Genomic DNA, 26,871 nt, shown 5'->3' with positions numbered 1-26,871 from the left:
ACTTACTCGCACTTCTCTCAGAAGCTACTAGAGTAAGTATGACGGCTTCCCGTATTTAGAATAACAAGGCTAATTTGTCAAGGATTAAACAATCCGAACTCAAAAACTCCGAAACTGGGAGCGAATCCCAAGCCTGGACTGGAGATTTGCTTTCAGCAAACCAAAGGGAGGTTCCCTTAATCACGCTGGCTAAAAAGAACCCAAGTGAAAAAATTTTGCGACCTAGCTGTGTCAGTGCAACTGATATCGCATAAAGTCTTAATTCAGAGACGTGGGAGAAAATTCGGAAAGCCAGGATAGGTGGTTCGCCACCTGCATTGAACGGAGAGAAGTGGAGTTCTTTCCGTTAATAGTACGCCAATTGTTCCAAGCCAGTCAAAGTGACACAAAAACGAAGACGCTGAACCCCTATGAAATCTCTAGACCAAATCCAGAGTTGAGGCAGAAGCCCCTGAGCGTCTCAATGATTCCCGTACAGTAGACACCCGTGTGGCTCGAGTGTAAAAAAACAAAAACGGCGCCCTCTTGCCAGCCTAAAGGACTGGCAACCAAGATTGAGTGGGCCCATAATGTGCGACCAACAGGCCGCTCAAAGTAAAATTGAGAGTATTATCCGGGAATGGGGAGACGAACATTTAGCAGAAGGTGATAGTACCGAGAGGCAAAACTTCTACCAGCGGCTTCTCCAAATTCACCAGAAGGAGTAGAAGCGTGTAGCGAGATAGAGTCCAATCCAAGTGGACATTCCTGGCCGGCTGACTAGAGTCTGCCAAGACCTAGAGCCTCTCAGAAAGGTACCTCCCTGCTAATAAGATTTCGTGGTGGTAAAAGCCACATCAAAACCTCGCATGCTCGCTGTGGCAGTGATAGAGAGCGAGATGCCACCCCCTGCTTATTGAGATAAAAGACCACTGTGGTGTTGTCTGATTGAATCAACACATGTTATCCCCTGACAAGGGGAAAGAATTCCACAAGAGACAGAACTGCTTCCCTGGTGGAGAGAGAACCAACGGGAACGCCCTGTATGAGCAGTGGTGTGAGAATCCAAAGATTGGTTGTGTCTGTGAACCAGTCAAGAAAAGACACTAACATGTTCCGGCTCTTCATTTGATTGCTTAGAAAACGAAACCAGAGCCCCGAAGATCTGAATTAAATAAAAAGTAGCCACTTCCGATCTATTTTGTATATCCGAAGGTGGAAGTAAACATAGGCACGATCTATATAAGTGACCCAACAGGAAGGGCCCCAGTGCCTCCCTCAATAAAGTGAGAGTCCTAATCGCCCCTCCAGCCGCTGTGGGAAAACACAGAGGCAGAGAGAAGAGTGGCCGAACGCTAATACTCCAGTTGACAAGTGCCAAGAGTATGCAAGAAAGCGTGCTATTGTTTGCCCACTGAACCCTACCGCTAAATCGCCTCGAGGAGATAAAGTGGTGGGTATTAACTTTTGGCACCGTGCCACGCCGAGAAGAAGATAATAAACCAAAGCTGAGAAAGGCCAGCTTAGCGCTTTTCTCTGATAAGAAAAGCCGAGGCCTGCCGTGGGCTTTTCCTTTTGCTGTGAGATTCTCTCTGTTAAAGAGCCCGCGTGCAAAGAGGAGGATTCGCAAAGAAAACCCTCGAGCAAGGAAGAGATTTAAGTCTCACCGACAGAACAATACTGTCGGCCGAGGCCTTTTCCCAGACGAGCAGCGAAGCTAAACCCTTTGAATATGTGTGCCGACAGAACACAAAGGCATCCCGTGAGTACGAAACCGCACAAGGGAAAGAACGAATCAAAGTCTTGTACCAAGACGATAATAGAAAGAAGTGCGGCCACGATCTTCCACAGCCAGGAGATCATTGTTCTTGACGACAGACAGTTTCTCCTTGCTATGAACCTTAAGATGTATGATCGACAAGTACGGTGCAACCGGAAGCGGTTCCGTAGTACGAAGAAAAGAATAAACTAAGTTCTTAGGCTTGGTGTAACCTAGGCCTACGGATATCGCTCAGCGAGTGAAGCGTTACTTGAGCGGGTGACGCAAGCGAAAACAACGCCGCATCGCTGCCCACAAAGGAAGTTATAGAAAAGAAGAAACATATGAGAAAACTTCCACAAGTTCAAATTCTAGAGCCAGACAAGAAAGCGTCCCTGCGTGTGTAAACCGCATGTGCGTACAACCGTGCCGCGACTGACATTTGTCCGGCTGAAACCTTAGCCATAGAGGCCAGGAGTATGAGGACGTCTTTCACGCTAGAGTCGTTTCGAAAATCGAAAGGATTCAACGACCCCGCGACCGACCGCGAAAGAGATCGAAGAAGTGTCTCTGAAAGAGACGCAAGTTCCAACGAGTATCTTCCCGTTTCATCCAAACCAAGTAATGCGCCTTCAGCGTAAGCACAATGTTTTGTCCAAACTATAGACATCTTCCCTGAGATTAGCCAACTCCGGAGTGACCGGAAGCGGTGCACTCGGCAAAGCGTAAGTCTCAATAAGACTGTGATGACGACGGGAGAGAGCAAACTTGCGTGAATGAAACGAAGTGCTCGCTTCCGTAACTGGTCTGAGGCAAACCATGGCTGAGCAGCATCAGGAACCTGACCGTGTGCAGCCAGTAAAGGCACAGTATCCACAGGCAAGCTATTCTCAGAACCCGAAGTTCTAGCCAGCACCTTGGAAAGTTCGTAAGCAACAGAAGGAGACTCGCTAAAACGATATCCCTGAACTTCCGTTAAAGCAGGGCGGAAATCACCCACCACTGAGGGTGGTGGTGCCGCAGAGCTTGCCATAGCTGTCACCCCTTCAGCGAAGTACTTGGCAGACACCTGAGCTGCAGTAACCATAGCTGGTTAAAGTTTGAGTGACAACTTGACATCAACTTCCTCCTCAGAAACTGAGTGAGATCGTCGAACTCCGAATCTGCTGAGGCTGGACCGTGAAATTCGCTGTGACAAGCTGCGTCACTAAAACGATCCACCACAGGCGAGGCTGATTGCAAAACGGAAGAACCGTGCAAAGCCTGCCCGAAAGCAGCTTCCTGCCCAAAAGGAGGAAGTTGAGACATGTACACATTCACCGAGACATAAAAGTCTGCCCGTGAGTACATCTGTCTCGTTGTCCGGTGTCGACCCCCCGTGAGTTCCGCCTCTTAAAAAGAGCGATAGCCTCCGGGAGAGTCGAACTTTCACTCCCCAGCCTCAGCGGGGGAGCTACTAGTTCCGGCCCAACTTGTTGTCCGGTGTTGACCCCCCGTGAGTTCCGCCTCTTAAAAAAGAGCGATAGCCTCCGGGAAAGTCAAACTTTCACCCCCCAGCCGCGGCGGGGGGGCTACTAGTTCCGGCCCAACTGGAACACTTTCACCAGAGAACCTGGCTACCGGTGAACCTGACTAACCTGTAGAGCGTGAACGCTCCTCGTATGAAGTAAACACACTCCTCTGCGTGCACGTCAGCCGAAGAGACTGTGCATGAAGGCGGAACCTCGATGCGTGACAACAAACTGCGTCGCCCACTCCCGCCGGGAGCGAGCGCAAACTCGACGAAAGGCAACATGTTATACATTTGGGTCGAAAACATCTCAAAAAGGGAAGCAAACTATCTTTAACACAAGTAATCTCTTTCCCACTGCGTTTGCCTTGGCTGAAGTAACCTAAATTTAACCTGCTTCAGCACTGGCATGATTGGATTCATAGGGTCCAAAATTTACAGACATTCTTTCTTTCTTCTTTATATGTTGTTTAACGTCGTTTTCAACCATACAAGGTTATTTAACAGACGCAAAAGTTAGAGAAGCTGGGTCAAGAACGGAAATGGTAGTGCCTTTGCCTTTCTCTTTATGCGAAACGTAAAAGGAGAAACCTCAGCAGCTACTGACTAGTCTGTGGTTTCTAATTCTCCTTGTCAGCCATTGCTGACAAAAACCAGTCTGAGTTATGATATTGATAAACAACAATCAGACCGAACAACGGAGAAAGAAAGAAACGCAAGCAAAAGCAAATAAATTAGAACGAGCTCACCCAAACTTGTGCATGAGAAGCAGGGACCTGTAGACGGGGTGAAACACTGTCCAGAAGACAGTAGGCTAAAAGCCTGCAGCGTAGTGTGAAAAGCGTCCGAGCTACTTGGTGGCTGAAGTAGGAGTGAGTTTCTAACATAGGCGGCGGTCGAGTCACGCGTGATAGGTCACGTGACGGTATGACCTCGACTCGTGTATAGCTTGGGTTATAGGTCAATGCCGTTCTTTTTTAGGGGGTTGCTTCCCCTTTGGGGTGAAGCGTAGTTCAGTGTCCTAGCACTTTAACTGAAGTTAATGCTATCTATGTGAGTTGCGTAAGAATATGTAATTTAAATTGGTAATTAATATAATTACAAAATGCCACAAGGCGTGGTTTACATTTATTGAAACGACATTTGTACAGAAAATATTTGGCATGTAGCAACAAGAAATCAAAACCATCATCAGTTCTCGTTTTTTTATCGTAACCAAAAAGAACAAGTACTTTATTCATTCTCAGTCTTTGACAATGATCACATTGTGATTTTAACCACCTTTCAAAATCTTTCCAAAATAGTTGAACATGTTCACATGACCATAAGTACAGGCAAATCCGGATAAGACGAAATTGAAGGGACCGAATTGTTATTGTGTCCTATCCGAAATTTCGACTTGGTCATAGTACAGTGGAACCCCTCTCTAGCGACCTTGAAAATGTTGACAAAAATCGGTCCTTATGGAGGGGGGTCCTTACAGAGGGAGGGGGCGGGGCCACAAAGAAAGTCACCTCAGATTTTCTTAAAAAAAGAAAACTGAGAAGTTTGAGTTGCTGACGACCGTTTCCTCAAGCAAACTGCTTCGATTTCATGTTTGACATTGTCGATGGTGTCCACCAGTTCTGGTGCATGTTTCAATGCAAAAAGAGTTAGTTTCTGAGGAAGCATTTCTTTACAGCAGTCCCTGCAATGATGAAGACCCTCCGAGAAAGAGAGTGAAAAATCGGCCACCCTATCTGTGTGTAACCTCTTTCATTGACAAGATACTCTTGTTTCCCTGCAGCCTTGACCAGTGAGTCGGTTACCTAATCTGTGAACCCTTCAGTTGTGTTGCTTTGTCAAAAGTTAGACACAGTCAACTAGTTTTGCTCTGAGTGAACAGTGCAGCTGGCCTCAATTAGCCGGTGACACCTCTCTGGCCACAGCACCAAACAGTACATGGCTGGGGGGAGAGAGAGAGAGAGAGGGGGGGGGGGGGGTAGCTGGCTAAACTCAGTGGGGTGTCCGGTGTCACTGAAGTCAGCAGGAAGAGCATTGGAGAGAAATAGAGAGGTGTACTCTTCCAAACAATTTCCAAGGATCAGTTGTCAGGGCTTAGGGTAGTCAGTGAGGGAGAGTGAGAGCGGTTTGTGTACAGTCCGACTGAAGAGTGAAAAGTCACTGCCACAAGATCGGCATGCAGTCAATAAAGCCAGACAAGAAGAATGATTATGACATGCGGCTCTATCTGCTGTTTTTTTTTTATTCAAACTGGTTTTCAACGCTTATTCTCACAAAGCATCTGCACACCTGCCTCTGTGCTGTGTTTGTGTGGCTGCTTTCGTATGATGTCAGTGCATGGTGAGTGCGTTCACTGCCTTGTCACCACTTCCCCACCTTTTTCAGAATGTTTTCTTGGAGTTGGATAATTCTCCTTACTCCTCGCCCCCTCCTTACTCCTCGCCCCCTCCTAACTTCAGTTCATACTTTATTGCGTGCCGACTGACCAGTCGGTGTGGCGTCCGTGTAGAGAAGAAGGGAATAAGGTTACACAATGCGCTAGTGTGAGACGCCAAGTTTCGTGTTTCGAGTTGCTGTAGTAAATATAGAGTAAACTTTGTCTTTGGGACTGACTTTCTGTTGTGTGCTATCCGTCTTTCGACTTACGTAAGAGAAATCCCATTTCGAGCTCAGGGTACTTTGTACACATAGATAAAGAGGGATAATTCCGGACCAGAATTTCTTTGTGTGCTAAGCGAATTTTTGACTTAACCGTTTGTGAGTTAGCTGGATTTGCCTGTAATGATAAATAGTATCTTTTTCCATATTGCAAAAAGTGCAATTGTTGTTTTCTACTATTCTCATTTCTTTTAGAATAGAATTCGTTACAAGTGTCCTGTATGTGATTTTCATCTGGAACCATTTTAAACGGATTTCTTTAATTTTATGTGTTTTGAAAAATATCTTATCCCAATCTATTTCATTCTCTAGCATTTGTTCCCATTTTTTGCATGGATTAGGTGTATCAATTTTTTGAACAAAAACATCATAAAACAGTCTAGATCCTTTAGGACTTCCTAGTGTCATACTGTACGCTTTACTGGAGGTATTCGGAAGTGAATTGTCAATGTCTATGTTTGAATCTTTTACGTATTTCTTGATAGCTGAAATGCAGCTGTAATATTCAAGAAAGTTAACTGTTTGTATATCATATTTTTGTTTAAATTCTTCAACTGTGTAGAAAGTTCCTTCTTCATTTGTCAGATCTTTAACAAGAAGGATGTTATGTTTGGTCCATTGATTATAACAAAACGGATTATTTCCAATTTTGAATTTGTTGTTATTAAAAATCGGCTCTGCCAATAGTTCGCTATATTTTTCTAATTTAACGTTATCATGAAACTGACCATATGCTTGAAATACGTCAGTCCAAAATGGATTTAACTTTTTGTTGTGTTTGTTAACATATTGTGGACCATAGTTTTCAAAACAATCTATATTCGGACAATTAGTTAACAGGATTTTGCTCCACTTAGGTTTGTTATGAAAAACCTTTTTAATCCAAGTCACTTTCAATGAGAAAATAAATGCTTTAATAAATGGAATTCCAATGCCACCTAGTTTTGTATGGCGCACAGCTGTATTCCGTTTGATTTTATCACGTTTGTGGTCCCAGACGAAATCAAAACACTCCATTTGAAGTTGTTTAATTAAATCATTTGGTGGGTTTGGTAACAACAACCAAAGATAGGTTAATTTGGATAATATTAATGATTTCAATATTGCTACTCTCCCTAGGGGTGTGATTGATCGTTTTGACCATATGTTGAATAAGATTTTAGTTTCCCTCATTTTCTCTTTAAAGTTTATATCTGCCATTTCACTAAGGTCATTAGTGAAGAAAATGCCAAGGAGTTTAAATTTAGGTGGGTTCCAAGTCATGTTAGTGTGAGACATATATTGTTTGGGTGAATTTTTTCTCCTTCCCAACCAGACATTTATTGTTTTTTCGTAATTTAATTTCAAGCCTGATATTTGTTCAAAACTATTCAAAGTATCGAACAGTTTTTCGAATGAAGCTTCATCTCCGTTCACTCCTTTCTTGTTTTTGTTGTTGCTGTTGAGTTCAATGTACTTCCACTTCAAACTGCCAAGCCCCACCCAAACCGATCTAGTTGTGAAAATGTACGGAAATTAATTCATATCAAAATTCTAACTCGCCACAGCAAGCAGTCAGGGTGTTGCGTTTTGGTATATGATGAAATGGAGGAATGGTCTTATCCCATGTCAAAGCCTGACCAGATCTGAGACAGTGAGGAGAACTGATTTAACAAGGCACAGTGGGCCTTAAAGGGCCAACACACAAAAAAAGTGGAAACCCTGAAAGGCCAGGGTTAAGTCCCTGGTAGGGTGCAGGGCAAACGGCCCGCCACGGGGTCTGGTTTTTTTGTTTATCATGTAGAGGCAAAGAATATCCTCTCCAGGTACCAAAATGTATGTGAATCAAATATAAAATAATACACTTTAAAAAAAAAAAAATTTTTTAGACCAGATTGTCCAGTTATAAAAGTTTTCAAAAACCGGATTTCTGGCGAGAACCGGAAAGGTGTTAGCCCTGGCCTTAAAGCTGTGAGCTTATAACAACAGCACCCAGCAAGTGCCAGGGGAGCACACATTATTGGGAGGAAGTTATGGCCAGAAAAGGAGAGAAGGAGAGTGGGAGGTAGGGGGGCGTGATGACCGTTACCTGTGCGGTGAACTGTTCCACCAGAACCTCCACCCCATCCAGCACCAGGTGACACAGTCTGTCCAGAAATGTGTAGCGACGGTCCAGCATGCGTAGCAGACAGCTGGGGGTGGCGATCAGTAGGTCACACCCCTTTAGCAGTGGCATCTGAAATAATGGAATTAAAAGACATAGATTCATAATGTACTTTCAACTTTTTGATGAAGTCAGTTGGAATAATGGCTTTATTTCCCATTGGAGTCTCTGAGGTAATCATTAAAAAAAATCATCATCATCATCATATCATCATCATCATCATCATCTTTCTTTATTTGGTGTTTGTCGTTTTCAACCAATCATCATCATCATCATCTATAATTCCAAACATATGTCAGAATTAACAAACTCAGAGATCTCACTTCTCAATGTCTATCAATTAGGCAATCAACCCATAAGGCCTGTCTTACACTGTGCCGAATATCCTTGCGAATATGAACATGTTGTATTCGGCAAAAAAAGAGACGAATGGACAGGAAAAATATTGAAAATTCGAAGCCTTACCGATCATTGCGAATGCATACAAATCCATATAAGAATGTCTTGCGGATGTATTACGAACGTTGCGAGTGGCCTTGCGAGTGTTGCGAGTGCTTGCAAACATTTTACGAATAAAGCGCTTATGCAATTCGCATTGTTCGTAATACTGCTCCTACACTGTGCCGAATTTCCCTTGCGAATAGAATTCACCAATAATTCGTAATGATCGGGACATGGTCGCAAGACATTCGTAAATGTTCTTAACCATTCGCCACTTTTCGTCTCTTGTTGCGAATATTAGCAACATGCTCCTAATATTCGCAAGGAATGCATATTCTTCAGTATTCGCAAGCCATTCGTAATCATCGTAACGGTATTCGTAGCGCTCGCAAGGCGTTCGCAATGATCGGTACACATTCGCAAGCACTCGCAACTATTCGTAAGACATTCGCAAGAAATGTGTATATGAACATGCTGTATTTGGCCAAAAGAAGAGACTAATGGACAGGAAAAATATTGACCCTTCGAAGCCTTACGAATCCTTGCGAATGTCTTACGAATGGTTGCGACTGCTTGCGAATGTCTACTGATCATTGCGAATGCATACGAATCTATATTCGCAAGGACATTCGGCACAGTGTAAGACAGGCATAACGAATGTTTGCGAATCCCTTGCGAGCCTGACGAATACATTGCGATGATTACGAATGTTCGCAAGGATATTCGGCACAGTGTGAGACAGGCATAACGAATGGTAGCGAATGTCTTGTGAGCGTTACGAATACATTGCGATGATTACGAATGTCTTGTGAAATCTTACCAGTACGTTGCAAAAAAGTTAAGAATATGACTTCTTTGCGAATATTAGGAACATGTTGCTATGTTCAAAACAAGAGACGAATGGTGGCGAATGGTTAAGAACATTTACGAATGTCTTGCGACCATGTCCCGATGATTGTGAATTATTGGAACATTCTATTCGCAAGGGCAACTCGGCACAGTGTAAGAGTAGCATAACAAAACACAGAAAACAATTTTTAACAGTCCAAAACTGAACAAGTAAAGAGTTAAAAACAAACACCAAAAGAGAAACGTGCAAACAATGCAGTGAGAAAACTGACACATGAATGAATAGAGAGAGCGACATGTTGAGACACTGACCACGTGATGTTCCTCACAGCCGTAGATTCTCTGCACTCGCAGCAAGGTCTTCCTCTCTTGCAGCATTGTCCGGACGTAATCAAAGATGTAGTCCGCCTTCTTGCACGACGGAACAAGGATCACAGCTTTGGGCTGAAACAAGACAAAGTTTGGGCTGAAACAAGACACAGTTTGGGCTGAAACAAGACACAGTTAGGGCTGAAGACAAGACAAAGTTTGGGCTGAAACAAGACACAGTTAGGGCTGAAACAAGACACAGTTAGGGCTGAAACAAGACAAAGTTTGGGCTGAAACAAGACACAGTTTGCGCTAAAACAAGACACAGTTAGGGCTGAAACAAGACAAAGTTTGGGCTGAAACAAGACACAGTTAGGGCTGAAACAAGACACAGTTAGGGCTGAAACAAGACACAGTTTGGGCTGAAACAAGACACAGTTAGGGCTGAATCAAGACACAGTTAGGGCTGAAACAAGACACAGTTAGGGCTCAAACAAGACACAGTTAGGGCTCAAACAAGACACAGTTAGGGCTGAATCAAGACACAGTTAGGGCTGAAACAAGACACAGTTTGGGCTGAAACAAGACACAGTTTGGGCTGAAACAAGACACAGTTAGGGCTGAAACAAGACACAGTTAGGGCTGAAACAAGACACAGTTAGGGCTGAAACAAGACACAGTTAGGGCTGAAACAAGACACAGTTAGGGCTGAAACAAGACACAGTTAGGGCTGAAACAACACAGTTAGGGCTGAAACAAGACACAGTTTGGGCTGAAACAAGACACAGTTAGGGCTGAAACAAGACACAGTTAGGGCTCAAACAAGACACAGTTAGGGCTCAAACAAGACAAAGTTTTGGGCTGAAACAAGACAACGTTTGGGCTGAAACAAGACAAAGTTTGGGCTGAAACAAGACACAGTTAGGGCTGAAACAAAACACAGTTAGGGCTGAAACAAGACACAGTTTGGGCTGAAACAAGACACAGTTTGGGCTGAAACAAGACACAGTTTGCGCTGACACAAGATAAAGTTTGGGCTGAAACAAGACACAGTTAGGGCTGAATCAAGACACAGTTAGGGCTGAAACAAGACACAGTTAGGGCTCAAACAAGACACAGTTTTGGGCTGAAACAAGACAAAGTTTGGGCTGAAACAAGACAAAGTTTGGGCTAAAACAAGACACAGTTAGGGCTGAAACAAGACAAAGTTTGGGCTGAAACAAGACACAGTTAGGGCTGAAACAAGACAAAGTTTGGGCTAAAACAAGACACAGTTAGGACTGAAACAAGACACAGTTAGGGCTCAAACAAGACAAAGTTTTGGGCTGAAACAAGACAAAGTTTGGGCTGAAACAAGACAAAGTTTGGGCTAAAACAAGACACAGTTAGGGCTGAAACAAGACACAGTTTGGGCTGAAACAAGACACAGGGCTGAAACAAGACACAGTTAGGGCTCAAACAAGACACAGTTTGGGCTGAAACAAGACACAGTTAGGACTCAAACAAGACACAGTTTGGGCTGAAACAAGACACAGTTAGGGCTCAAACAAGACACAGTTAGGGCTCAAACAAGACACAGTTTGGGCTGAAGACAAGACACAGTTAGGGCTCAAACAAGACACAGTTAGGGCTCAAACAAGACACAGTTTGGGCTGAAACAAGACACAGTTAGGGCTGAAACAAGACACAGTTAGGGCTGAAACAAGACACAGTTTGGGCTAAAACAAGACACAGTTAGGGCTCAAACAAGACACAGTTAGGGCTCAAACAAGACACAGTTTGGGCTGAAGACAAGACACAGTTAGGGCTGAAACAAGACACAGTTAGGGCTGAAACAAGACACAGTTAGGGCTGAAACAAGACACAGTTTGGGCTTGATTCTGAATCAACTCAAAGTCATGGCTGACACTGAAAGGGATGCAGTCAGCTGGCTTTGCTTTTTGCATTACAGTAATACACACACACACACACACACACACACAATGATCAGCCTGGAGCAATAAGCCCGTGACAACCAGCGCATGACCTCATTTTCAACCTTTCATTTCCTGACGTTGTAGCTGAGGGGACAAATCTTGCCAAGCTGCAGTCAACACAAAATGTCCGGCACTCACCCCACAGCCCTTGGGTAGCTTGAGGTAGTCCTTGGTCGCCAGCAGCTTGGTGACCAGCGGCAGCAGGTAGGATGTTGTCTTGCCAGACCCTGGCGGTAAAATGCCGATGACATGCCGGCCACGCAGAATGGCAGGCCACACGTTGGCTTGGATGGAACGGGTTGCCTTGAACTGCTCCTTCAGAATGTACTGCACACATGAAATTAGCGGTCAACGTGTCACACAATAAAAGGAAGAAATAGGCTTGAGTGTAAACACACACACGCACAGAGATAGGCAAACACACACAGACACATGGAGAGAGAGAGAGACTTACACACATACAAACCCTTGGTGCAAGCCTCTTCTGCCCAAAGCCCAGTCACATTTGTCCATGTATTCCCACTTCAAATCTGACAAGACTCAAACTCTATTACATGTTTTCACTTTGGTTTGGCTTCTCTATCCATTCTTTTCCTCCTTTGCAAGCACGAACTAAATGCTTTTACTAAATTACCATGACAAAAGGCTATCATCCATGGCAACGTGCTAGACATGCAGGCACAAAGTCATAATCGCTGGTACACTTGCTCATACAAGCTTTTCAGTGTTTTGGCACTAAGAAAAAAAAAGAACAGGAAAAGCAACCAACATGGCCCAAAAAAATGTATCAAGGTCTCCGCCAAAATGAGAACAAAGCAAAATTACCTGATCATCCAAACTCAAACTAAAAGTTGCACCTTTCAAACATACTGCAAACTCACACTCTTGACAATGTCGTTGAAAGGGACATCATTAAGGTCGTACAAGGGCGCCGGGGCGTGGGAGCCGCAGACAATGGTACCCAGGAAGGGGTCGGGAATGGGGTTGTCCGAACGCCACACCTGTGGAACTTTCACCATGTTCACCGTCGTGTAGTCACCGCTGCTGCTGTCAGCCTGACCCCCGAGTAAATCCAGCAAGCTGGCAAAAAAGCAATTGCAAACATGACATACACAGCTTGTTTAGATATCTAAAAAAAAAAAGAAGGAAGAAAGCTTGAGAAATCCAATGCAGAGGGAGGAGTATTAACTGCACTGTACACATTTTCAGCATAATACAGTCACCAGCATTACTGTTGCTGCTTCCTGGCTGATCCCCAAGTTAATCCAGCAAACTTACAGACAGGCCAAAACATACACAACATAGCCTACTTACTTACTTAGGCCATTATGAACCCCCGGGGGAGCATAGGCCATCGACGACAATTCTCCATCCGACACGGTCCTGGGCTGCCCTTTCGATCTGGCTCCAGGTCTTCCCCTGCCTGTTGATCTCTGCTTCAGTGTCTCGTCTCCAGCTGTTGCGCGGCCGGCCTCTCTTCCTTTTCCCTTGTGGATTCCACTTCAGGGCTTGCCTCGTGATACTAGATGCTGGCTTTCTCAGGGTGTGCCCTATCCAGCCCCATTTCCTCCGGAGAATTTGCTGCGCCGCTGGTTTCTGGTCAGCTCTCTGCCAAAGGTCTTCATTTCGGATTCTGTCCGTCCATCTGATGTTTAGGATGCGCCTCAAGCAGGTGTTGACAAAGATTTGGATCTTTCCCAGCATGGTCTCTGTTGTCCTCCATGTCTCACACCCATAGAGAAGAACAGACTTGACATTTGAATTGAAGATCCGAAGCTTCGTCCTTTGGCTAATCTCCTTGGAACTCCAGATCTTCTTTAACATGACAAAGGCTCCCCGTGCTTTCCCAATCCTTGCTTTGACGTCCCTGTCCGAGCCTCCTTGTCCGTCAATGATGCTCCCCAGGTAAACAAAGGACTCCACTTCCTTGATGGGCTCCCCATTGATCATCACCGGATTGTCGGCTGTGGTGTTGGTCTTAATCAATTCGGTTTTCCTCTTGTTGATCTTGAGTCCTACACCGGCTGATATTGTCTCCAGGTGAGTAGTCTTGTCTTGCATTTGGGCATGGTTGTGGGAAAGGAGGGCAAGATCATCCGCAAAGTCGAGGTCTTCCAGTTGATCGAAGAGTGTCCATTGTATCCCATTTCTCCTGCCTGCTGTTGTGGTCTTCATGATCCAGTCGATAGCCAGAAGAAATAGGAATGGTGACAGTATACATCCTTGTCGTACCCCCGTTTTCACCTCAAAACTGTCGGATAGCTGGCCAGCATGTGCGACTCTACACTTCGTATCCTGGTAGGTGCCCCGGATGAGGGAGATGAATTTCTCTGGAATGCCGTAGTGCCGCATGAGTTTCCACAGTGACTCTCTGTCCACGCTGTCGAAGGCTTTCTCATAATCAATGAAGTTGATGTATAGAGGAGACTTCCACTCCAGCGACTGCTCCACTATGATGCGTAAACTGGCAATCTGGTCAGGACAGGATCTGTTCTTCCTGAAACCCGCCTGTTCATCCCTGAGCTTGGTGTCAACTGCCTCCTTCATTCTATCCAAAAGGATTCGGTTGAGAACCTTCCCTGGCACGGACAGCAGCATGATCCCTCGGTAGTTTCCACAGTCTCGAAGATCCCCTTTCTTTGGAATCTTGATGATGATGCCTTCTCTCCATTGAGGTGGCACCTCTTCCTCCTCCCAAATCTTGCCAAACAGACTGTGGAACAAACTAATAGATGTCTCCATGTCTGCTTTGATGGCTTCTGCCGGTATCTCATCTGGCCCCGACGCTTTTCCATTTTTTAGTGACATTATGGCTTTCTTGATTTCCTCCTTTGTGGGCTTGTCTGTGTTGATGGGCAGTTCTGTCTCTGCTGGTCTGATGTCCGGTGGTGCTGCAGGGGTGGGTCTGTTCAATAGCTCCTTGAAGTGTTCCGCCCATCGCTTCATCTGTTCGTCTGTCGTTGTTATTGGATCCCCATTCTTGTCCCTCACTGGTTTGTCGGTCTGCTGAAATTTTCCTGCTAACTTCTTGGTCGTCATGTAGAGATCTTTCAGATTTCCCTGTCCTGCAGCTTCTTCTGCCTCCTTCGCCAGGTTGTCTATGTAGTCTTTCTTGTCCTTCTTTATTCCTTTCTTTACTTCTTTCTCCGCCGCTGTGTACTCTTTCTGTGCCTTTGCTTTGCCTGCTCTCGTTCTGCTCTCGTTCCTCGCCTTCTTCTTCTTCTTCCTATCTTCAATTTTCTGAATGGTGTCTGCAGAAATCCATTCCTTGTGCTGCGATTTTTTCTTGCCCACCACTTCCTCGCAGGTATCCTTCCACATCTTGCTGTAGTGTTCCCACTGGCTCTTTATGTCTGCCTCATCTTCTTCGATCATCCCTTGAAGTGGCTGGAATCTGTTGGTGAGGCTTATCTGGAATCTTGTGCGTACTTCTTCATCTCTTAGCATTCCCACGTTGAACTTAACCCTAGCGTTGTTTGAGTTGTGGTGTTTCTTTAATCGCAGTCTGACTGTTGTGGTAACTAGCTGGTGGTCTGTGTACACATCTGCTCCCCTCATCACCCGTACATCCATCCATGATCGTCTGAACTTTTTGTTGATGCAGATGTGGTCAATCTGGTTCTCTGTGACGTGGTCAGGTGAAATCCAGGTGGCCTTGTGTATTCGCTTGTGGGGGAAGACGCTTCCTCCTATCACCAGTTGGTTCAAGGCACACATCTCTGCAAAGCGTTCTCCGTTGTCGTTCATCTGCCCCAGTCCATGTTTCCCCATGATGTCCTCGTATCCTGCGTTGTCCCCTCCAACTTTGGCATTGAAATCTCCCATCACCAGCGTTATATCTCTGTCCTTTATCCCGTCCAGGACTGCTTGTAACTGCCGGTAGTAGTTGTCCTTCTTTTCCACGTCTGGCTCATCGTTTGTTGGGGCATAGCACTGGATGATGTTCAGGTTGATGTTCTTCTTCTTGGTGGCAAACTTTGCTGTGATGATGCGGGGGCTGATAGCTTCATAGCCGATGAGTGCTCTCTTTGCCTCCGGCGCCAGCATCAGCGCTACGCCTAACGTGTGTGGGGCTCCTTCTTCTTGGTGTCCCGAATACAAAACTTCTTCTCCTGATGAGAGTCTCACCCTTCCAGATGTTGTCCACCTTGCTTCGCTTATTCCCAGTACTTGGATCTTGTACTTCTTCATCTCTCTTGCTACCTGCAGTGTCTTCCCAGCTTGGTACATGGTCTGCACGTTCCAGGTGGCTATTCTCGTTGTTCGCCTGGTGGTCAGAAGGGGGGTCGGTCTCGCAGCTTCCTTTCGGCTTTCACTGTTGGACGTCATAGATCTCCTTGATGGAGACCCTTCCTCCTCCAGGCATGTGTCTTGGATATTTGTCGTTGATGCTTCTGTAACGTAGTCTTTTTCTAGGCAGGGGTGTTGACCCTACGCAAACCATTTTAGACTCATGGGGGAGCTGGTCTAGCTTAGTCTGACCTCTATCCTTTGACCTGTCCAGCATGGGTGGCCCTACCAGGAGCATTTGCTCCGGCTGGCATAGCTCTCCGGGTTATCGAGATACTCAAGCCCCCACCCCACGACAAGGAGTAGACCGTGTGGGGGACAACATAGCCTGCTGAGACATTTAAAATCCCCAGGTTGAAAATTATAACAGATATTTTGCAACCTAACACAGATAAACTGCCAAATTGACAGTGTTCACATTGTATAGTCAACTGCTGATCCCAGAATACATTCAGCAAGCTGAAAGACAAACATGTTATATACTGTTGACTTTTTATTTATTTATAACAAGTAGAAAGGCTAGAAGTTTGACAGAATTGTGGATTGTAAAATGAACACAACACACAATCACTCAAATGCAAAATATATATCCAGAAAGACATTCGGGTCAAGTAACTGGAATCATAATCAAGACTAAAACTGCTCTTGCTTTACCTATTTATATGTAAACAGGTAATATACACACGAGTTCTCAGAAAAATGCAGTCATAACAATCTGTTAACGAGGTACTTGTCTGAAGCACCAAGAGCCACAAACCAAAAGTAGATTTAAAAGAAAGGCTCCAAAATGAAAGTGGGTTTCCAGGAAAAGCCTACAGGGAAATAACTTTCTCAAACTGAAAAAATTGTCTTTTCTTGCTCCAACTATACTTTGTGTGTGTGTGTGTGTGTGTGTGTGTGTGTGTGTGCGCGTTTACTTATCTTATTTAACTGATCGCTTTACTGTTTGGTTAATTAGTGCTCTTCCTTCATTGACAGAATGCTTTTATAATGTACTTATTGTCTGTGTTTTCTCTAGTTTTCTCCTTTCATCCCTGTAATTACTAAAAAGAGAGCTGCAGTATACTCAGAATGTACCATACAAAAAATGACCACCCACACCCAGGCATCTTTGATCCATCATTTTCTACTGCAGAGTTTCTTCTGGGGTCACACACACACACACACACACACACACACATAATATACTATATGAACCAAACCTGAAAATTTAATCAATTGCCAAAACAAAGCAAAAATTCGAAACTTTATCTCACACACTTACCTCTGTCCAGCTGCTTTTCCACGAAACTTCTTTCTGCTGTAGTATGCTAAGGACTCTCCCTCGCTTAATACTTTTGCTCCATCGGACCTAAAAACAAAAATTGCACATGAACATGTTTATCATTTGGGCCTGCTTAGTGCAGCCAGCTTTGTGAAGTAGACTCTGTGAAGTTGACTTCACCCAATTAATTAGAGGCTGCAGAATGATTTCTAAAAATATGTTCAAAATCTAGAAACTTTGAGTTTGAGAAACAACAAGATGATGAGCCTGTGTTTAGCCCTTTCAAAGCAGAGATACATAGATACAGACCACAGCTTTTGTTTTAGACACAGAAAACAAACTTGACAAACAGAATTATACAAACCCTGAATCGCTGGATCTCTCCCCTGCAGAGGCACCGGCATTCGAGGCAGCGTCTTCTTTCAGCACTTTATTTTGTCGCAAGGACTGCATGTCCGAGAAGCTGACCCGCTTTCTTTCCTGAACTCCGAACATGTCGGAGTCGGAGCTGTTGCCGTCCAAGTATGATGGCCCTGCCCCCTGGGCACCTGTAAGACCGTTTACCAAGCCTGTGTCTGACACGGTGCCATCGCTGGAACTGCCGCGCTTACCCTTCTGTCGTTTGGCATGAAACTCCTTCAGTCGCGCTACCTTGTCTTTTGGCAACGGATTCCCTGCTCCAACAACATTCAGGGCTGCTGCGGTTGCACCTGGGGATATACCGCCTTTTGATGGTTTTGAATTTTGAAGGTCATTTGAAAGACTCTTGATATTTTCCGCTCCACCCTTCAAGCTGGCAGCAGCTGGCGATATGCTATCTTGCAAGGGGTTTGAATTTTTAAGGTCATTGGAAGGACACTTCAGTTTCGGCTTTGCACCCATGTCAGTGGCTGGAGGACGACTGACAGCTTTGCCTGGCAGAGCAGGTGGGTTGACGGAGGGTGTTGCTTTGGTGATGTCGTCACTGTAGAGTTTACGCAGCCCTCGACCTCGACCAGTTCCACTAGGAGTTGCTCCCGGTGTTGGGAGGCTAACTCCTGCTGCTGATGTTGATTTAGCAAGTGATGCCGGTGTCAAGGGTGATGACCCCTGACCTTGATGAGGAACCTGACCTTGGGAATGCCCTTGACCGGGAGATGAAAGTATTGGGGAAGTCTTGAGACCGGAGCCCAACACAGCCTCTTGCCTGGTTGGAGCTGTGACGGGCTGCCTCAAGGTGCAAGGGGAAGTAACTCCCATCAATTCTGCAATGAGTTTAGGAGAAGAATCAGCACACCGAAACTTGGGCACAGCACTGTACTGCGTGCTTGTGTTTTCATGTCCATTGTGAGACTGTGTGGCTCCACTGTTGTTTGACCCTGAAGGAGAGGGCTTGGACAGTCTCGGGGGACTTGCTACACCCCTCAAGCCAGTGTCTGAGAGTAACACAGGACCATCACCAGCTGGGGACAAAGTATTGCTGGCACCTTCGAGACCAGGCGTGGGTGATGTCACACTCCCTTCAGGCACATCCCCATCTCCACCAGGGCTAACTAAACCACCATTCCTCGAAGCTGCCTGTGACCCCAACGGAGGCCTTGACCCCAATTTGGGACCACCGTGACCTCTGGGCGTAGCCTCGGTGTCAGAGTGGTTTTTGCTTTTGGCAATGACTCGCTGAACTTTGGCCATCACCTCCTTCAGTCGCTCTTCCGACATGTTTACTTCATCATTCACCATACCGTCTTTCCGCTTCTGATCTGAGGCTGGTCTCTGTGGTGCTGTGCCCCTGGCCTGTCTGCTGCAACCGCTGCTGTCAGAATCTGAGCTTGCGCCTTAAACAAAAAAAATAGTACGGACTAGCATTATTCCTTTGTCTTTGTGCTTGAAACTGGAGGGGAGGAGCAGACTGGGTTCGTAACAGCTGACTCTTTATTTCATGCGTTCATTTGTTCCTATTTGTGTATCCGTTTGTTCATTCTTTATCATTATGATGCAAAGAGCTCATGTCATTCCTCTGCATAACCAAGTCCTGTGGTTTCAACACCATTATGCTTTTTTTGGACAACCAACATTTCCTGATTAACTAATTGTAACCGCATCCTTTCTGATGTTACATTACTGTTATGGTTTTATGATAAAATTCACTCTCTTAACAAAAACAATTCTTGGTTATTTTGACAGGCAGACTTTCAATGTTTCAATTGATTTTGATTTCAAATACTGTGTTCAAATGTGTACTTGATCACAACTGTCATCCTTTAACAGAAAATGTTGCTCCTATTCTAACCTCTTTTTCAATGCAGATATCTGAACCCGAATGAACACTTTCAAATCATTCAGCACCTGTGATATTACCTGCTGAGGTAGAGCAAGCATACTCTTCTTCAATCAGCAGTTCATTGACGTTGATGAGCTGGGCGTTTTTACGCAGGTAGAGACACACCTGCAGGTTGCCTTTCTCATCTTGCCCCATCACCCTCACACCTGCTCCATCACACTCTGAAAACCACAGGTGTTCCTTCAGTTAACATTTGCAATATCATATGAATGTCTGAAAAGAAAATTCATGTGAGCACGTTAAAATAAGGACTCTACTTCGAGTGTCAGATGCTTTTGAAAACAATCTTTTAAAAATGCATTAAAAAAATGTCCAGTAAATCCCTTAATGAAGCTTGACTACACTGACCCAAGCTATCTTAAAGCATCTGAGAGTTTCAGGCGCTCCTTTTGTTATACAATGATAAACTATCAAATATCTGACCTAGTATTGCAAACATCAGCATGAAGTATCCCGCAAAATTTGTTCACAACCTTGAATTACACAGACACTAAGACAGGTTTTACTTTTAGCAAAATGAAACAAAATTGCGGTTAGCTTACCTTTTGTAAGGCTATCGAAGTGATTGACAGCTGAATCATCCCATTTGTTAGTTGGTCTGAAACATGACAACAGTAGAAGGTGAGTAAATGAGACACTTAATTTCAAAGCAACATTTCAGCATCACATTCAGATCTCCAAGCTTAAGCCAACACCATGGAAATGCCTTTCCTAACAAAAGAAGTCAAAATTTGAATATATCTTCAAGTTGCTGTTTCTTCAGGCACCAAAAGTGAAAACAGTGCAGCAATGTTCAGATAGACAAATAGTCACAAAAGCTATCATGTTATTATGATCAAAAGATGAATGGTTTTTAACAAGGACAACCACTTAGTATGTTGGCGTCATAAACGCTGTGACAATAATTAGTGCCATGATGAGAAATTATCAAACTTATATGCAACGGGGCGGGGATGTAGCTCAGTCGGTAGCGCGCTGGATTTGTATCCAGTTGGCCGCTGTCAGCGTGAGTTCGTCCCCACGTTCGGCGAGAGATTTATTTCTCAGAGTCAAATTTGTGTGCAGACTCTCCTCGGTGTCCAAACACCCTCGTGTGTACACGCAAGCACAAGACCAAGTGCGCACGAAAAAGATCCTGCAATCCATGTCAGAGTTCGGTGGGTTATAGAAACACGAAAATACCCAGCATGCTTCCTCCGAAAACGGCGTATGGCTGCCTGAATGGCGGGGTAAAAACGGTCATACACGTAAAATTCCACTCGTGCAAAAAACACGAGTGTACGTGGGAGTTTCAGCCCACAAACGCAGAAGAAGAAGAAGAAGATATGCAAGTAAAAAAATGCTACATTTTATACAGCTTCTTTCAATGCAGTGAAACCCCCCTTTTAGGAACCCTAAATTATAAAGACTTCCCCCCTTTCAAGACCTTGCCTTTTTACATCCTCAGTTCATGTCAATTTGGCCCCCATTTTAAGACTCCCTCCTTTTCTAAGTCCCGATTTTCTTAGATTTCTTAGGTCTTAAAAGGGAGGTTCTACTTCTGTACTTTACATGTGAGCTGACCTGTTAGGAACACGAAGACCGTTGTCTGTGGCCTCAATCTGCAAAGACATTGGCTGCAGTCCTCCCAACTTGAGTGATCGGACTTGTGGGTGTACTCTGGCGCACTGGTATTTTTCCGGAAGGTTGAACAATCTGGCAAAAATAAGAGAGAAAAAAAATGAAAATACATGTAAAAGTAAATCACAAAAATGATGCTTTCCATTTTACTACAAATCAAAATGAACACTAGGGGCACAGATGAAAATTTTTACAAGTTCTGAATGTTTGTCCAAATGAATGTACTGCTGTTTCACACAAACACAGATTTCTTTGCAATCTTGGAAAGTATTCTGATTATAATCATGCACAAAAAAGTGTCATGTTTCATCAGTCTTGGCTTTATCTCTTACCACATCAATAAAGACTTCAGGTGGATACACTGTGCTTCATTGACATGAAAAAACGCACACAAATAATGAGGACCATTCACTGATACAGTCCATGCAATATCTCACTGTGATGTTAAAAAAGTAACCAAATGTGGTAGGAATAGCAAATGCCTATCATCTGTCTCATTAGCATGATACAGTGTGCTAATAACACTCAATCTGTGCTAGCAGGAGACTTACCTAGCCCTGAGAAAATCCTTGCGTTGTCCAGAGTCCACAAAATAACAACTGCAAGAGCAAAACAAAACAGATTGAGAATAAATATCTAAATTGTTTAAATCAATACAAATTCATGCAAAATATATCTTACTATTAACACTAAGAATAAAACACTCTTTTAAAACAGCCTGGTAATTGTTCCTATTTGTGTATCACTTTCTGGTGCTGTTTTTCTCAACCTGATTTACTTTCTGTTCCTCTAGAGAAGAGCCTACACCATAACAAAATGGCAACTACAGGCTAGGCCTGTGTCCTTACCTCCAGTCTAAATAAGTACTGGTCAATTCAGTTTTCTTGTGTCATTATAGTATAAAATCAAGTCTAAAACTGACAATCAAAAACAATAATTAAACGTTCCATTAACTAACCATTCTTGTTTGTTTTTTATTCTGAATTTTGAAACGATAGCAGTCTATCTGCTTTTGGATTCCTAATATTGACAAGAAAAGCAGGTTATGGCTGAAAACCTCAACTCATTAAAGTAGCCTTTCTGGTCATGGGGTCTGTTTCATGCACACATACAAACAACTGGTATTGAAAGTATGATGACAGGCAAATTTACAATTCATCAATAGCACTTACTTTTCCCCATTTAAGGAAACAAGACTGGTAAGCAGACCATCTTTTTTTTCTTCTCACAGCTCTTAAACATGGGTGCATATAATTATTAAGATGAAAAATCTGCCTAAACCCTTCTTGGCACCATCAATACCATAAGATAACTGTTATCCTTCAATGGTAGGACGGGCGCAGTGGCGTGGTGGTAAGACGTCGGCCTCCTAATCGGGAGGTCGGGAGTTTGAATCCCGGTCGCTGCCGCCTGGTGGGTTAAGAGTGGAGATTTTTCCGATCGCCCAGGTCAACTTATGTGCAGACCTGCTAGTGACTTAACCCCCTTCGTGTGTACACGCAAGCACACGACCAAGTGCGCACGGAAAAGATCCTGTAATCCATGTCAAAGTTCGGTGGGTTATAGAAACACGAAAATACCCAGCATGCCTCCCCCGAAATCGGCGTATGCTGCCTGAATGGCGGGGTAAAAACGGTCATACACGTAAAATTCCACTCGTGCAAAAACACGTGTACGTGGGAGTTTCAGCCCACGAACGCAAAAAAAAAATAATAAAAAAAATAAACAAGAAGAGCAAACGCTCGATCGAGTCACTTTCGCAGTTCTGAATATTATATGAGGCATCAGATGGACAGGAAGAAATTGCTATTCACAACACAATGAGTCACGTTCACATAAAATTTGAGCCCGGTCACTTTTATAGTTTCCGAGAAAAGCCCAACGTTAAGTTGTGTGTTGCCGAACAGAAAAGGCTAGTTATCTCCCTTGTTTTTCTGATAACGTTCGTAAAAGGCTACAGATGTAAATACTTTGATGTAAAGAATAATCCTACAAAGTTTCAATCACATCCGATGAACTTTGTCAAAGATATAAAATGTCTAATTTTTCCTTTGACGCTGACCTGTGACCTTGAAAAAGGTCAAAGGTCAACGAAACCATCGTTAAAGTGTAGAGGTCATTGGAGGTCACGACTAAACAAAATATGAGCCCGATCGCTTTGATAGTTTCCGAGAAAAGTCCAACGTTAAGGTGGTGTCTACGGACGGCCGGCCGGACGGCCGGCCGGCCGGACAGACTAACACTGACCGATTACATAGAGTCACTTTTTCTCAAGTGACTCAAAAATCCTTCAATGGTCTAGATTTGTTTCTGTTTTATCGTGACTTGTTTTCCTGCCTTCCAGACCCCATACCAAATTGCAAGAATTCAAGCATGACCACAAGTATTAATGTGTAAATACCCGTCTTTTACAGCTGTAATAGCACAGAACACGAGCGCTGGTTGAAGTCATCACATACCTGACCCTCTCTCCTCTTAATGAATAGAAGATTTTCTCCACACGGACTCTGTGCCAGTTTTTGTCTTGATCATCTTTTACAGCGCATACCTCATTCTGCAAACATAATATTCGTAAATATAGCACATACACTGTATGTACACTTCCCTGTCTAACAAAAAAAGCTTAGAGAAGCCACTGATTGTAATGTAAACTACTTGGATTTTACAGTGTGTGGACCATGGACAATTTACATTAAACAGAAGAACTAACCAACACTCTCATTTTCCTCTTTATGTCCAACCTGTTCTGCTTCGATCGTAACTAACAAAACTCTGTCATGTTTGGAGTGTAGATCAAGGTCTGTACTATCTATTACACTGAATTGTAAAACAGTTTTCAAAGGAAAAGGGGTTGCAGAGTTAAAAGAAAAAGGTGTGTTGTTTTTACCCCTGGTACACAACAGCGAAAGACTGAGCCAGTGCGTCTCTGGCCACTCCCTGCTGGGGCTGAAAACTCAGTGTCTGGTTTCTCTGCTGGCTAAAAGGCTGCGACTCTCTCATTCATATCAGGTAAAAATTAAAAATACAAGCACTTTGTGCGTTTTCCACTTTCTTGTAGTCCCTATCCCTTTTACACACACACACACACTTTCTTGACATCTTCCACAAAACTTACGATGTGAATATTGTCGTTGATAATGCGCTTCTTCTCGAGGGCCTGCATCTCGCACTGCCAGTCCTGCCAGGCTTTCTCATAGACATCTTTTTCCTCCGGCAGTACAACTTTCGCTGTGAACTCAGAGGGGTTCTTCACCTGTAAAAATAGGGTTCATCTTCAAAACTGCATCTCATCTTGCGAGTTCCTGACAGGCATTTTCACAGGCCAGGGATTGGCTTGGGTTTTGTCCACTAGAGGTCCATTGACTGACTCAACCATGAATCAATCAGTCATTTTGCAAACCAATCAGTCAAGAAGAAAAAACTTTTCTTCCACCACCGGACTGTGCATTACGGCAGGGAAGAGAAACTTCTGAAAGTTGTTTACAAATACAATGTACAAATGAGAGGAAAATTCAATTCATTTCTTAATTTTCTTGTTTATTTTTCAATGGTCTTACATGAAGAGGAATAAAAGGTCTGAGGACACAATAACCATATTCATTTCAAAAAAAAGAACAAGACAGCAGACAAAAACAAGACGAGCTGACTGACTCTGCTGCATGTCTATCGGTCAGTTGACGGATTGAGACCCGTGTATGTCGGTCTTTTCCGAATTTAACATGGCAAAAGACAGATGACCGACGCCCAAGCCAATCCCTGACAGGCGTCTTTTCTTTCCTTCTGGCAGCACCACTTTAGCTGTGAACTGAGAGGGGTTCTTCACCTGTAGTTTATCTTTAAAAATGCATCTCATCTTGCCAGGCGTTTTCATAGGCATTGTTTTCTGCTTGCAGCACAACCCTTGCCTTGCTGTGATTTGAAAACACTTCTTCACCAAACAGAGAGAGAGAAAGAGAGAGAGAGAGAGAGAATTGAATTGAATTGAATTGAATTGAATTGAATTGAATTGAAATTTATTTTACGAGGGTGACAGAATAAGCAATGTATACATGCTTTTTTACATCCGGCCCTCGCCCATTGAGGGGTAACAAACAAGAAGAAATAAAAGATAAGTTTAACTATAGTACAAATGACATATTTACCATTATTAACATTAATTAACAGAGAGAGAGAGAGAGAGAGAGAGAGAGAGAGAGAGAGAGAGAGAGAGAGAGAGAGAGAGAGAGAGAGAGAGAGAGAGAGAGAGAGAGAGAGAGAGAGAGAGAGAGAGAAAGAGAAAGAGAGAGAGAGAGAGAGAAAGAGAAAGAGAGAGAGAGAGAGAGAGAGAGAGAGAGAGAGAGAGAGAGAGAGAAAGAGAGAGTGTGTGTGTCTCACTGTCTGGGAAATCACATCAGAAGGTGGTAATGAACTTTGAAGATGACATACCTCCAGAAGATCTATCTTTAGTAGTGACTCCATCATCTGCAAACGATACCAGCAACAACAACAAATCAGATTATGATAATGAATGCATTCATAACACCGGGAGGTCAGGTTTGGTAAATAAGTAATAAATATATATTTTTTTAAATACAAAAAGAAACACTATGTTTGTGAGGCATGTGTTACTCAGTAAGCACACTTTGAGAGTCTGTGACTGTGTGTGGGGTGTGAGGGGGGGGGAGAGGCTTGGTAACATTTCTGACAACTTACCAATACCATACTGTACTTTCGGGACCATGCAGAAGGCGAAATTTTTTTCTCTCAATTTTAACCCCTGCACCCCTATTGACCATCGCCTTGTGTATGGCTAAAGAAAAATAAACATGTTCCCACATAGCTATGCACAAACATAACACTCCCTCTCTAGCGATAAGCATGTTTCTGCTTCTCACAATGCTTATCTTTGATGGCCTATATATATGTGTGTGTGTGTTGCAAGTTGTGATGCTAACAGTAAGTAACACTATCACATTTTTGATTGCAAGTCTTTGATGAATGCAACATGCAAATCACATTTAATTTTCCATGTGGTGACTTTTGAAAATTCTCAAAGGAGAGAGTGAGGGAGGGAGAGAGAGAGAGAGAGAGAGAGAGAGAGAGAAAGGTGGGGGAGGAGGGAAGGAGCGAGAGAGGGGGTGGGGGTGGGGGGAATTTTGAACTGAAGTACACAAATAAATGCAATCCGTCAAAAATGACATGTAGTGATGTACATAAATGCAGAATCTGCAAACCACTTTTTTTCTCACTTATCTATGAAGTTTCACGTCTCATTCAAACACTAGCCAGAGAGAGGGAGAGAGAGAGAGAGAGAGAGAGAGAGAGAGAGAGAGAGAGAGAGAGAGAGAGAGAGAGAGAGAGAGAGAGAGAGAGAGAGAGAGAGAGAGAGAGAGAGAGAGAGACTGAAACCGTAGGCATAGATATTCCAACACACACACACACTGTACATTTGGCCTTTCTCTCTAGCTAGACACACAGCAGAACTCTCCAGTCGTACAAAAATAGAGTTAAAAAGTTGCAAAAACGGAAGTAAAAATTGTGGCGTTGTAGACTCGGAAAAAAACACATAAAACTCACCTTATTTGTCACTTGAAAACTACAAGTAGGTGCGCGTCCAACTCTTGGACATGGACTTGTCGCCCTTTTTGAACGGAGTACCGTTTTGAACTGCACACACGCGAGAATTCAAGCCAAATGAGAACAAGGGGGAAATTACTCTAATCCAAGTCGCAGAGTGTGCTAATTTTAGCTTGGAGAAAATCCCGATTCAC

At 43.9% G+C, this 26,871-nt stretch overlaps 1 protein-coding gene across 1 annotated transcript in view; it reads right to left on the bottom strand.

The window, feature by feature from the left end:
• The window catches only part of LOC138976380 (uncharacterized), a 98,236-nt gene extending 71,499 nt beyond the window's left edge, over window positions 1-26,737 (bottom strand). The window contains exons 1-14 of the mRNA XM_070349267.1: window positions 26,678-26,737; window positions 25,547-25,582; window positions 24,237-24,374; window positions 23,581-23,675; window positions 21,673-21,720; window positions 21,065-21,196; window positions 20,044-20,099; window positions 19,519-19,662; window positions 17,546-18,995; window positions 17,182-17,268; window positions 12,509-12,707; window positions 11,766-11,954; window positions 9,655-9,786; window positions 7,978-8,124 (exon numbers count right to left, since the gene is read on the bottom strand). Coding sequence (XP_070205368.1) covers window positions 7,978-8,124; window positions 9,655-9,786; window positions 11,766-11,954; window positions 12,509-12,707; window positions 17,182-17,268; window positions 17,546-18,995; window positions 19,519-19,662; window positions 20,044-20,099; window positions 21,065-21,196; window positions 21,673-21,720; window positions 23,581-23,675; window positions 24,237-24,374; window positions 25,547-25,582 — 2,853 coding nt within the window. The 5' untranslated portion in view covers window positions 26,678-26,737. The remainder of the gene's footprint in view (window positions 1-7,977; window positions 8,125-9,654; window positions 9,787-11,765; window positions 11,955-12,508; window positions 12,708-17,181; window positions 17,269-17,545; window positions 18,996-19,518; window positions 19,663-20,043; window positions 20,100-21,064; window positions 21,197-21,672; window positions 21,721-23,580; window positions 23,676-24,236; window positions 24,375-25,546; window positions 25,583-26,677) is intronic.
• Between the last annotated feature and the right edge of the window lie 134 nt (window positions 26,738-26,871).

Source organism: Littorina saxatilis, linkage group LG1 (genome assembly GCF_037325665.1).
Source record: "Littorina saxatilis isolate snail1 linkage group LG1, US_GU_Lsax_2.0, whole genome shotgun sequence".
In the NCBI taxonomy this organism is placed as follows: Eukaryota; Metazoa; Mollusca; class Gastropoda; order Littorinimorpha; family Littorinidae; genus Littorina; species Littorina saxatilis.
Note: the sequence above shows the minus strand (reverse complement) of the source record. Positions and strands in the feature narration are given on the sequence as shown.